Source organism: Zeugodacus cucurbitae, chromosome 2, assembly GCF_028554725.1.
Source record: "Zeugodacus cucurbitae isolate PBARC_wt_2022May chromosome 2, idZeuCucr1.2, whole genome shotgun sequence".
In the NCBI taxonomy this organism is placed as follows: domain Eukaryota; kingdom Metazoa; phylum Arthropoda; class Insecta; order Diptera; family Tephritidae; genus Zeugodacus; species Zeugodacus cucurbitae.
The window spans coordinates 54,521,894-54,534,547 of record NC_071667.1 but is presented as its reverse complement, the minus strand read 5'-3'; the positions used below and the strand labels follow the sequence as shown (position 1 = coordinate 54,534,547).

The window sequence follows — 12,654 nt, the reverse complement described above, 5'->3', positions numbered from 1 at the left end:
GAGTGGTACATATCTATGGTATGCATACATTTATTACATATAGTACATATGTATGTATGTTTCATTTAATATCTGTATTAGATTATAGCGTATTAAACTTCAATTGTGATGAAATTATACTAATATCACAATAAATATAAAGAAACTTATTAAACATAAATACAATTTATAGAAAGTGTTAACACAATTCAATTCGGTGAATTTGGGCAAGAGCATTGCATAAGAGATAATAATAATTCATATAAATAGATTATAATTGTTGTGCACGGAGCATATAGCGAGTATGTATGCTAATTCGAATTATATATAATATCAGTTTGTTTAAGTTTATTAAATAATAATTCAAAATATTTAGGTAAAATTAAGACCTTTGTTACAAGGAAATAAAAAATACATAATAAAAAATTAAAATAAAAAAACAATAAAAACTACAAAATTGTTTTCATCTTCTTTTGTTAATTTATAGGTGCAAGCGATTACGTTAATGGAATAAATAATTTGTCAGTGAGTTATATAATTCAGTACTTGCTGTGATTGTGTCAATTTAAATTTAGGCAAACAATCATTCTTTTTTTTTGTTATAAAACTAATTTATCAATATATATATGTGATGCAAAATGTGTGAAAAAACATATAATTGTAAATTAATATAATTTTTCTTATTAAATATTGCTAGCAAACTACTTTAATTGTATTTGTCAACTTGCTGTTGAATTTTGCAAGCAAGAAAAATCTCATTACTAGTTCAACTATATAATTCGCATTATAGTAGTTTGCTTACAATCCGAAAAATTTCGTGTCTCTATAAAACAATTCCAAAAAAAGTATATATGTATTATATTTGAATGAACAATGAAACTAATCTAAAATATACATACATATATTGTTAATATATTTGCGGCAATATAACTTATTTACTAAGTATATTTCGAAAATAATTGATTTATATAAAACATAAATCGAAATTAATATGTTTAAAAACTCAATTTTCAACAAACATTGGGTAAGTAGTATTTAAAGTAAGGGTTACAAAACTTGTGCAAACTGTGTGGACTCCGCAACAGCAGCAAGGTTAAACGCTTTTTTTCTTTTTTTTCAATTTCTTTCAAATACACTTTAATACGCTTAAGTTAAGACTGTGTTTATGATCATTTCACTACTTTTCTTGACTTGAGAATTTTTTAATTAAACATGTTACATGTACTATGTATGTATGTATTTTTGTATGTAGGTAAGTTCGCATTTTATGTAGCTTACTAGGAATTACATTGAAGCACACTAAGTTACAACATTTTAATAATTTTAGTGAGTTTAAATTTTCGTATAACGCTTGCAAAATGTAGTTGAGTTTACACTTCATATTCAAGATTCTTGTGTATTGTTTTTGTTGTATGTGTATTTATGTATGTGTGTTTTGGTGTATTATGTTGTAGCAAATGCTGTGTCGTAAAACCAATGTACTCCCAATACCGTATTCATACATTTATTCATTCAGCAAAAATGGCAAATCACATGCATTTACATCTAGATGTGAGACTAGTATTATTAGGATTTATTGATTTCACCATTTATTTTCTTTTTTTATTTCAACTTTTTGGCAACTTTTGCTTTAATAACTGAGTTTTAGCTTTTTCGGTATTAAGTTACTGATTTTTTTTCTTAACTGTATTTACTAAAATAGATTCATAACAAACAATTCAGTACAATTTACATACATACTATATTGGTCATCGCTCAGAAAGACTCTAAGTAACATTTTCAATTTTGAATGCTGTACTCAGCGCATGTCAACTGTATTAGTCTAACAGCACAAAAGTAAAAGTGTTACTTAGCAGCTGACTTTCCAAAAGTAATAACTATTATATGCAATGTTAAACAAAAATAAAAATAAAATAAAATAAAATCGAGTTTAAGCGTAGTTTTACGAAAGTTAATTAATGTATATGTATGGCATGTCTTTTTTCAAATCATTCGTATTTTAGCTTCCTTTTCACCACGCACTTTCATCCATATTTTCTTAACACTTCGTACATTCAATTCAATTACACATTAAAATACAGTATAAAACATCAGCTTGAAAAATTACTATATTTGCATTCTAAACATAGTTATAGGTAAATTCATAAGTCTATTTGAGCTCGTGCGTCTTAAAGACATGTCTATCGGTCGTATTTACTAACTACATATGCATGTGTGCCGCTACACATACACTGTGTGGTGCAAAAGAAATCAGTTGCTGCCTACGCACAATAGCGCGCGAAAAAGTTTTAGTTCGTCGATTTCGAACAAAATCTTTTTAAATGCTTTTTGTAAGTATTAATATCTACTTTCTTTCACAGTTACTTCTTCGCTTAAGAAATCATACAATTTGTAACTTATACACATTAGCACGCTATTGCGCTTAAAAGCTGCAACTTAATTGTCCTTAGACACCACATGCGTTTGGTTTGCAAAGTCAATTCTAATTTGGTTTAGTCAAGACTCGCTGACGCCCTTTGCATATATATGTAGTTTGGCGGATGGTTTGCTTTTTTTTACGCTCTTGCATTTATCACAATGCTAGCTCAATGCAATGCCATCAGCGTACCGACATTGTCATAATTTCCTATTAAATAGTAGTAGCAAATATCGACAGTTGTAAAATCAACTTATTTCGCGTAAAAAAATATTAACTCATAAAAATTTTAAATTAACACTAAGTTGTTGTTCTTGTTGTTGCAGCTTACCAAAAACAATAAATATTACTAAATAATTATAGGTAATTTGTAAAACGTTCCACGCTAATTCAATAAATAAATTAAAAATTAAATAAAAAATAAACAAAATATTATAAATATATATAATGAAACTATTTGTTTGACTTTTTCGCTGTAAAATCTTGGTTAAGCAACTGCAGCGATACACAAAATTCGTATGGCCTTGATATTTAGTGTACAATAAATGTTCAATTATCCTAATAATAGTATTGGAAATCACAAAAGTTTCACATCTGGCGTCAAAATTAGAAATGCACTTAGCTGTTTCGTTATAAACGGTTGTGAATACGGTATTGGAATTGGAATTGGTTTTGTGTTGGTATTCGTACGCTTTGCACATTACAAATCGCTTAGGGAGTAACGTACTTTTGGAGAATAATGGTTTTACTATTGGAATTGTTGCTTTAACAGCAAATTGTCCAACATGTTGGTTTTCATTAACTGTCGTTGAGATTTCAAGTATTTCAACTAATAGTTGAGTTCTTTTTCGAGTATGTAGTTGTTTTAGTGTTATTGTTAGTGTTTGTTCATTTTTATGTGCAATTATCAGTGATATAGTAGTGATAATTTCTTGCAAATTTTTTAATATCAAATGGTGATTTAAATGTTGAAGCTGTTCTTTGTTATATTCTTGATGCGGTTGATTTTGTTGTTGGTTTAGCAGCTTTAACTTTTTTATAAAATACTTGTAGCAGGATTTCAACAACTTTAGTTACGGTTGAAGTTGCTTTTTGGGTTTTTTTAACTCAGCTTCCTCGTCGCGCTTAACTTCAGTATAACGTTCGCCTTTCAATGAAACAATCTTATTATCCCTATAGCGTACCAATTTTTTTGGTTCGAATTTTGGTACCATTGGTTTGTATTCACGTTGAGTTGCATTTTTATCAACGTATGAGTATCTGCAGGTAAGTAAGAAAATTGGTGATTTAGTTTTAAATGTTACCTCAAAAAATGTAAGTATCATTAAAAATTAACCTCTCAATAATACGATTTTTTAGTTCGGCGTCATCTACAACAATATTTTTACGTCCAGCAATTGACATGGACTTGTCGATCAAGCTTTGGCCAGTCTCTTGGCGATGTAGTAGAATTTGAGTGGCGCTGTCAATATCTCCTTTAGCTATGGCAATGCAATGTTTAACCTAAATAAATTAGAATGTAGTACGGAGAATAAAATATAATCGGTTTTATGATATTCTTATGGTTAAACAAATAATTTAGTAAAGTTCAATATTAAACACTCACGTACTCCTAAACACTAGAATGTATCAATATTTAATTACGATATGAATACAAGACTTTGGTAAATCATAAACTCATGTCGCTAAAGTTATACCATAGGAGCATTGTATGTTCTGCTGTATATGTAAATAATTGATTATTTTTATTCTTATACATACGCACCTCTACATAGGCTGTGTCTGGAAACATTTCTTGCAAAACTTCGGCTTCATCCAAATAATAATCGCAAGTTGAACTATCAGTCGAACCACCATCACTAGTTTCTGATAAATGTTGTGAGCGCTTGGAACCGGCACCACCTGCACCGCTACCATTTATGGCATGTTCATCCTTTTCAGAAATGGAGGCATTACGTGCACGTAACTTTGATTCTGGTATTATATCAGAAAGGCTCAAAGAACTAAAAATAAATATATGTATTGTGAGATTCTAAATTTTTCTTAACAATAGTTTTTACATACTTCAACGATAAAGTTGTGGAATTATGATTTCCTTGATTCTTTTCCATTTCGTTTAATTCATTTGCCAATTTATATATCCATTCACAAATAATTCCCTGGTCAATTGAGGAAAACTCGGAAAAATATGCGCCCATCATTTCGACAAAATCCTCAATATCAAAACAAGGATCTTGTGATGCTTCCTCCAAAATGGAAATAATATACTGCAGTACTATTTCGTCCACTACACTAAAATCTGCACCAGGAATGTGTGCACTAATGAATTGCACCAGACTGCGTTTCACCATTTCATGTTGCTTTTCCATGTTGGTCATTGTGAAATTACAATTTAATTTGTGGGAAAACTTGTGCACAATTAAATATATGTGTGTACTTCTTTTATATGTATATATAACAGAGTATTAATTTCCAAATCCAAAATTTTTGCAAAGTATTCAAAGAATTTATACCGCTTGCAATACAAATCTGTATACCAAGAAAACGACGGCGACGCCTGAAAAGTCCCTTTCCTTTTTGTTTTTTTTTTTTTTGTATATGCGTTTTTAGTCGCTTTACCTTTCCGCTGGTATACCTTGCTTAAATATTCTCACCATTCTATATTAACACCGCTTTTGATTCATTATTTTTATAGTAGAACTCAGGCTCAGTACTTATGTTCTTACTTTATCTTTAAATTAACCCAAATGCACAAGAAAAATAAAAAAGCTTCTTTAAATATTTATTGCTGTTTCAGAATAATTTTATGAATTAAATTGTTTTCTATGCACTTTACACGACCAAACATAATCGATAATAAAATTGTCAAACCATGAAAATATATGTAAATAATGAAGAATACGGTGTTGCCACTTATATGTACGAATGAAGAAAAGAAAGATAACTAGAAGGGGTACCATAAAGGATATTCTTTTATTAGAACTTTAAAGTTCATTATTACAAATATTAATCATAAAATATATTAAATTTTTGCGCGTTGTTTTTTTTAGCTAAATAAATAGCTCACTATTATTTAAACTGTTCCAAGTTTAAAATCATCTGTTCTCTAAGTCATAATTTACCAGCTATGGTAATGTCAGTGTTATATTCGTTTCGTTCATGACGTCACGAATGAATGACATTTCATGTCAGTAGCCAGAGAACGTATAATACGGTCACTGCAGAAGCCATCCAACAAAAGAAAATCGGGGAAACAATTTTCAAAAACTTTAAGAGCGTTTGTTTACAGACTGTTTTCGACTTGTGGGGGATTTACACATTAAAAGAAAATGGGATATTTTATGTATACTAATTCCATCTGTTTTGGGTTATGAGGAGTCTCACAATAAAAGCAAAAGAAGTCTTCTAATGCGCTGCTACAGCGTTCATCACTTGCCTTCCTACCTTATTATTTGACACTTAAGCTAATTAAAAAAAAAAGAATATTTTCATTTTATTTTTATGGATATATATTTATTGATATTTGAAAAACTGCAAATATGCTTTCTCTATACTCATAGCATGTAGTGGAGAAATACTACGGGTTGATTTCCACTATTGAACAGACAAAGCGAAGCATATAAGAATATGTGTATATAAATGACAACTGCACGAAGTACAATCAATCGGCGATAATTAAAGTAGTAGATATTTATGATTTAGGATTTCAGCAAACAATTTCGCAATATTAAATTTTTGCTCGCTTACATCTGTTAGACGAAATATTTAATTTGATTCTGGCCTATTCTTAATGTCATATCTTCAGTTACGACCACATTTAACGGCGCCTTACATTAGTCCATTCGCCATCATCCCCACTTTTGTTCTCTGCAAGCGAAACAATTAAAAATAGTTCATATTTAAAATAGTTCAATTACTAACCTTTTTCTTGAGGTTCGCGTTTGGGAGCACTTCTTTCTTTGTCATCGCGGCCAGACGGGCGTTCCATTCTCCAACTGCCGGAATCTTTAGCACCACCGCCAGCACCACGGTCACGATCACGTCGATCTCCTCGTTCATCGCGACGGCGATTATCACGATTATCGCGTTCACGATCGTTACGTGGCGCATCACGCCAGTTACCACCACCCTCACGACCTTCTCGATCATCACGCCTGGGAGCACCTCCAAGACCACCTGCGCCTCCGGCACCGGGGCCACCACGACGCCACTTATCGCCGCCCTCACGACCCTCTCGTGGTTCCCGATTATCGCGTCCACCTGCTCCGGGACCTCCCGCACGTGGTGCTGCTGGATCCGGTTCACGGCGTACACGCCAATCGGATGCGCCACTTTCACCTTCTTTACGTTCAAAACGTTCTCCACGCTCTGGACGTTCAGCACGCTCGATTCGTTCACCACGTTCAACGCGTTCTGGACGCTCTCGTCGCCATTCTGAGTTAGAAGCGTTACCACGTTCACCACGTTCGCCGCGTTCTCCACGTTCCCCACGTTCGCTACGTTCGATACGATCACCACGTTCAATGCGGTCACCACGTTCAATGCGATCGCTACGTTCAATTCTTTCGCTACGTTCGGCACGATCACCTCGTCGCCATTGGTCGCGGTCCTTATCACCGCCCTTCTCGCGATTCTCAGCGGCCACTTCGCGAGACAAGCGTTCACGATCTTCTTGTATGCGGCGCTCAGCTTCCTCTTCCTTTGCACGCTGTTTCTCATATTGAATACGTCTTTTCTCCTCTTCGGCTTCACGCTCTTTGCGCAAAGCTTCAGCAATAGCTCTTTCTTCCTCTTCCTTAACTCTACGAATTTCTTCTTCTTTACGCATACGTTCTTCTTCCTTTTCACGAAGCCATGCACGACGACGTTCTTGGCGGCGCATCTCACAACGATGTGCTAACAAACGTTTGCGTTCTTCGCCCAAAGCCACTTCGAATTTCTTTACCTTTTCCACAAACAATGATGCGCGTTCCTTCTTCAATGCCTCCAAGAAGACGTCGCGATCATCATACATACGTTTCAAACGGTCCTGCTGTGCGACAGCGTCTTTGCGTTCTGCAATAGCATTCTCAATACGTTGTGCTTCTTGTGCTTCCCAAAACTCTTTGTCTTTTACTTGCTTGTCAGCCAAGTATTTTTCGAATAGTGGTATTTCCTCCATACGCTTAGCACGCTCAAAGTAATCGATCTTTTTCTCTTGGGACTTGAGTTTGGATTGCAATTCCTTGCGTTCGCGTTGCAATTCTTCGGACTCCTTAGCAGCAATTTGTTCAGCATCCAACTTTTTAATGCTCTCTTCGTCCAATTTGGAAAGCATTTTTTTACCATGTGCGGTTTGCGATATTTGTTGCATTTTATCCTTGAAGAATTTTACAAAATATTAGTCAGTAATTACAGTTTAATTTAAATTAATTCTATGAAATATATAATATATTATTGAATGATCAAATTACCTTTAGGCTCTTGACCTTAATAGCTTCAATTTCATTTTGATGACGCTTCCTCTCACGCTCTTCATTCTCCTGCTCCAGTCGTTTTTGCTCTGCCAGTTTCGCCTTCCGGCTCTCTTCTTCCAAACGACGTGCTTCTTCCTCTTCGCGTGCATTATTTTGCTTCTCAATAAATTCTTTACGATCTTCGATAATCTTTTGACGTTGCAAAATGCGTTGATGTTCACGATCCTTGATCTCGTGATAATGATATACCATCTGAGCCCGCAGTTTGGCACGTTGATCCTTTTCACGATTTGGATACACAACGGATACAGCACGATTCAAAACGGTTGCCATGTTAACCAATTGTGAGCGAATTTGTTCAGAAGGCATTGACTGGAGGGTTGGGCCATCAGGGTGATCTTCTCTCTGACTCTCTGTTAGGTCAGTTCCAAAATAAATACATCTCTTCTGATGATCAATTCGAATTTGCATATCATTATGACGCACTGATTCGACTAACAACTTTTCGAGTTCAAAAATATTACAGAATGATGCTAATTGCAACAAACGGTTAAATTCGATACTCTGATAAACTTGTGAGATTTCTCTAATCAAACGCATAATTGTAACATCTTTCAATGATTTGATATAGGGCGCAAGTAAGTTGTTCTCTGGGGGAGCGCTTTCAATCACATCGATAATACTTTGCACACGCTTGCACAAATTCAACGGATTGAAATCCACTTCCAACCAATTATATAAGTTCCTGAACTCTTCAGAAGCTAACTGCGGTACATTCAACCGCACCTTTAATAAAATTTTTTCAATATTGAATAAAGAAAGATACAACAAAAAATATATATTTATTATACTCACAACTTCTTTAATCAATGATGCTCTAGTTGGAGGCTGTTGTAGTCCTAGTAGCACGGCTAATTTTTGAGCCTTCTCAAGTGGACTCTTATCGGCTTCAATGAAACGATCGAATTCCGGATGAGCCGATGGCAGTGGGATAGAAACTGTCGCTATGAGAACATGCGAAGCCATACGTTGCATGTCATCCTTTGTCAAGTTCTTCTTTAATTCACGTGTCAACTGGAATAGCTTCAACAAAGCTGCAGCATGGAAGAGTTGATTTCCAGCCTTAGAGAAAACCATTGCCAATTTCTGGTAATAATTGGCCATTGTTTTTGGCACTGGTGTTTTCTTCGATAAAGCCATCAGACCATGTATGTCCTCAATGGCTTTATACGCCTCCTGCCATAATTCCATCTGTATGGCCGAATCTAATTGATAAAGCCTTGTATCCAAACACAACTGTTGTGTTTCAAGTTTAGTTATTGACACACCAGTGGTTTGGGTAGTACTCTTACAGATATCTTCTAAATGCTTTCGCAACTTATCGCACAAACGCCTAAATTCACTCTTGCGATTGTACTTCAAACAGAATTGAAATGCCATGCGAGCGATATCGTGGTACAGGGCTTCACAGTGCGTATTCACACGCAACAATTCCAAACACTGGCAATATGATTCCCACAAAAATTTAACCCATGGCAAGAGAATCGTGCGATCGGAACGATCTTGTGCATCCTCACCACATACAGCACTCATTAAAATGCTTTCCGGTGTAGCAATGTTGTCAAGATCGTCCAACTCCAAAACAGCAACGGCTGCCGACGACTGCGCCTGTGCGGCTTCAGTGTGCTCTTCAGCCATACGCAAATATCCGCGAATAACATTTTCCAAAGAATTCACATTCACCAGCTGGAACATATTCCGGTATTGGAACAAACCCTCCTTAGCGATGTGTGACTTTTTCAACTCCACACATAAGTATAAATACTTAAACATAAGTGGTTCAATAATGGTCTCGGAGTAGGCATAGTTCCAGCGCTTGTTACGGAATACCTCTTGAAGGGTGTCCAAAGCACGCAAAGGCTTTCCAACTTCAATGAATTCTATATAGATAGATATAAAGTAAAATCATTTCAAATACATTTGTGTTTAAACTTGTATTAGTAAATATATGTAGTTTGACATTTCAGCGCCTCGTCATCCGTCTACCACGACTGCAAATACAGAGTTTTCGGCAGCATGGTCTTATACACATTTGTATGCACTTACCATTCGCTCTTTTCAGAGCATTTTCCGGACGTTGAGTATAGCGCGCCATGGTTATTTTATTAAATCTTCAGAACCAATCACTTAAACTGCTAATTTTCAATTAATTTCGCAATAAAGATGCGTTTTTGAAGCAGAATATTGTGAAAATCGTCGGCCTGCCTCTATGCACCGTCGAAATTTCAGCAAAATGGCCGAGTTGACATTTGCTCAGGGTTGCAATGGGTTGTGATTCTTTAGACAAATCCATATGGTAAACTTATTCCTTGAAGTATACAGACAAATTATGTCATATAAAGAATATTTAAAAATTTTCGAAGCATTTTATTTTATTTTTGAAGTGAAATATATTTGTGTATGCAGATTTTATTGTAATTTCCTTAATAAATAAAATAAAAAATTTTATTGTGAATAACATTACTGTTAGAAGAAGCAAGTTTTAGATAGAAAAAAATTACCACGTGAACAGGGTTTGGTATCCACCTCGAATGAGTTGATTTTAATTCGTAAATTTTGATTTAATTAAATAAAGATCCAAAGCAGAAAACAAATTGAAGAAAGTAAATAAAAATAGTTAAATCTATGACTTTATTTAGTTTTTCCAAAAATATTTTTAATATCAAATAAATATAATAATAAACTGTTATACTGCTTTAGAAAATAGTACACTTAAAACTTTTTTCAAACTGCATATTATTGTACATCAGCAACACTGGTTCACACAGGAAGACGATTTTAAATATTTATTATCGATATATCACTAGTAAACATAAAACCAGAGATAAACCAAAGCGCAAATATTCAATAAATAATTAATTGAATATAAAAGATGACAAACAATTGGAAGAAATATATATTGTGGTTTGCACAAGAGCACTTAGATTTCCGTGTTGCCGTAAGTAGTTATAACTATTTTGTGTAATATTTACTTCACATATTAATATTTTTGTAGGAATTCAACTCCATCATCAAGTTATTTGGTTTAAAGCATCGAACATTAATTGATAACGTATTGGTAAGAAGTTATTTTACATAAATAGTATATTTAATTCTAAACTATGATTTTAATTAACAGAAGCCGTTTTGGATAGTCGAATTTGCCAATGAAGAAGCAGCCATTCAATTTGCCTCGCGCTCTGTTAGCCTGCGCAGTATTTATGAACTGTGGGGCCACTCGAATAACCTAAAAAGTTTCCATGAAATTCTACAAAATAATATAAAGGCTAAAGAAAACGTTATGGAAGCATATAGTAAAAATTCATTTAAAATAGTGGTTGAGACATATAACAAACATATATCGCAAAAGGAAAAAGTGGCAAAAATTGAGACGCTAGAGTACTTACCATTTCATGGTGATGTAGATTTGAAAACACCACAAACGGAGTGGTGTTATATAGAATTTTACGGTCTTGATCCAACTGACGTTCCAACCGAACCAGATGATATACTTTTTGGGCGACTGGTAACTTTTGAATTATGATTTTTGTTACATATATTAATTGTTTGTTTGTTTAAGATTGCCAATGGCCAACGAGAGCTTATAAAGGAACTTTCGTTGAAAAAACGTAAATTTATTGGGAATACTAGTATGGATGCGCAGTTGAGTCTACTTATGGTAAATCAAGCTCTTGTTAAGGAGGGTGATTTAGTTCTGGATCCGTTTGTTGGAACGGGATCACTTCTGGTGAGTGCAGCAAAGTTTGGTGGTAGGTAAAAAGCAAATAATTTTCAAAAGCCTTTTACATTTTATTTTGTGTTAAAGGCTATGTACTTGGAGCAGACATTGATTTTATGATGTTACATGGCCGCTCACGTCCAAGCCGTATTACACAAAAAGTCCGAGAAAGGGATGAAAGAGTGCGTGCCAATTTAGAACAATATGGCTGTGGCGACCGGTATATAGATGTAATCATATCAGATTTTTCCAATCCGCTTTGGCGAGAAGGTGTCGAATTTGATGCAATTATAACAGATCGTAAGTACTTACCACAACCTTAAATTTATACTGTTTGAATGAATGTGTGAATCAAAATAATAACATGGAAATACGTATGTTTTTATATTCAGCTCCATATGGCATTCGGGAATCGACCGAAAAAGTAGAATCAAAGGCGACTTCAAAGCAAAATACACGAACTAAAGATATGCCACACTATCCATCTACCTCCCATTATTCTTTACAACAACTGTATATGGATCTACTCCATTTTTCCGCACAGCATTTAAAAGTAGGTGGGCGCTTGGTGTGCTGGTTACCATATCATAGGTAGTGTCAATGGCTTACGATAAATATAATTTCAAGGTTTTTATGTATGATTTTTGTTTCTTTTTCTAGAGATGACTACACTAATGAAATGATACCGCAACACAGTAGCCTAGTTTTGGTAGGTAATTCAGAGCAGCCACTTTCAGGACTCACATCTCGTCGATTACTTACATATGAAAGACGTGATATTCATGCAACAGATGACAGTGAGCAACCGTCATGCGAATTCCCGAATTCGTACGATTTTCGTGACCGTTATTTTAATAATGCACCAGAATCACGCACCGAGAGGCGCACACGAAAAGCAGAACAACGCGAACTTGGTCGAATAGAGGCCTTAAAAAGAGGAAAAATTATTACAGACAACAAAGAGGCTAAAAATAATTTAAATAAATCTCGTTTTAATTAAAATTCGTATGGATTATTTTTTATTT

The 12,654-nt window shown here is 34.4% G+C and overlaps 3 protein-coding genes across 3 annotated transcripts; 1 reads left to right on the top strand and 2 right to left on the bottom strand.

Moving 5' to 3' along the window:
- Window positions 1-1,141: 1,141 nt before the first annotated feature.
- On the bottom strand, window positions 1,142-5,264 carry Cuedc2_0 (CUE domain-containing protein 2). Its single transcript, XM_011179812.3, has 4 exons — window positions 4,460-5,264; window positions 4,161-4,398; window positions 3,732-3,898; window positions 1,142-3,655 (listed from the first exon to the last, which is right to left on the bottom strand). Exons 1-4 carry the CDS (start codon window positions 4,771-4,773, stop codon window positions 3,469-3,471), a joined length of 906 nt encoding a protein of 301 aa, XP_011178114.1. The 5' UTR covers window positions 4,774-5,264; the 3' UTR covers window positions 1,142-3,468.
- A 616-nt stretch (window positions 5,265-5,880) lies between these two features.
- Window positions 5,881-10,156, bottom strand: LOC105209422 (eukaryotic translation initiation factor 3 subunit A). The gene is made up of 5 exons (XM_011179810.3): window positions 9,958-10,156; window positions 8,707-9,791; window positions 7,849-8,637; window positions 6,317-7,754; window positions 5,881-6,262 (listed from the first exon to the last, which is right to left on the bottom strand). The coding sequence occupies exons 1-5, from the start codon at window positions 10,004-10,006 to the stop codon at window positions 6,213-6,215; spliced, it is 3,411 nt and encodes a 1,136-aa protein (XP_011178112.2). The 5' UTR covers window positions 10,007-10,156; the 3' UTR covers window positions 5,881-6,212.
- Window positions 10,157-10,667: 511 nt separating this feature from the next.
- On the top strand, window positions 10,668-12,631 carry LOC105209419 (tRNA (guanine(10)-N2)-methyltransferase homolog). The gene is made up of 7 exons (XM_011179808.3): window positions 10,668-10,849; window positions 10,907-10,969; window positions 11,030-11,416; window positions 11,471-11,660; window positions 11,717-11,929; window positions 12,022-12,220; window positions 12,290-12,631. Exons 1-7 carry the CDS (start codon window positions 10,784-10,786, stop codon window positions 12,627-12,629), a joined length of 1,458 nt encoding a protein of 485 aa, XP_011178110.2. The 5' UTR covers window positions 10,668-10,783; the 3' UTR covers window positions 12,630-12,631.
- The last annotated feature ends 23 nt before the right edge of the window (window positions 12,632-12,654 follow it).

What these genes read in the sequence shown, in the direction of transcription:
- Cuedc2_0 (XM_011179812.3), bottom strand. Translation starts at nt 4,773, where the DNA reads ATGACCAACATGGAAAAGCAACATGAAATGGTGAAACGCAGTCTGGTG. An exon ending in CAGACACAGCCTATGTAGAG is followed by an intron (nt 3,899 to 4,160) that starts GTGCGTATGTAT and finishes TAATTTATTTAG; the next exon opens with GTTAAACATTGCATTGCCAT. An exon ending in AAAAATCGTATTATTGAGAG is followed by an intron (nt 3,656 to 3,731) that starts GTTAATTTTTAA and finishes ACTTACCTGCAG; the next exon opens with ATACTCATACGTTGATAAAA.
- LOC105209422 (XM_011179810.3), bottom strand. Translation starts at nt 10,006, where the DNA reads ATGGCGCGCTATACTCAACGTCCGGAAAATGCTCTGAAAAGAGCGAAT. An exon ending in CATCATTGATTAAAGAAGTT is followed by an intron (nt 8,638 to 8,706) that starts GTGAGTATAATA and finishes ATTTTATTAAAG; the next exon opens with GTGCGGTTGAATGTACCGCA. An exon ending in ACGCGAACCTCAAGAAAAAG is followed by an intron (nt 6,263 to 6,316) that starts GTTAGTAATTGA and finishes TTTCGCTTGCAG; the next exon opens with AGAACAAAAGTGGGGATGAT.
- LOC105209419 (XM_011179808.3), top strand. Translation starts at nt 10,784, where the DNA reads ATGACAAACAATTGGAAGAAATATATATTGTGGTTTGCACAAGAGCAC. An exon ending in TGATGCAATTATAACAGATC is followed by an intron (nt 11,930 to 12,021) that starts GTAAGTACTTAC and finishes TTTTATATTCAG; the next exon opens with CTCCATATGGCATTCGGGAA. An exon ending in TGCTGGTTACCATATCATAG is followed by an intron (nt 12,221 to 12,289) that starts GTAGTGTCAATG and finishes TTCTTTTTCTAG; the next exon opens with AGATGACTACACTAATGAAA.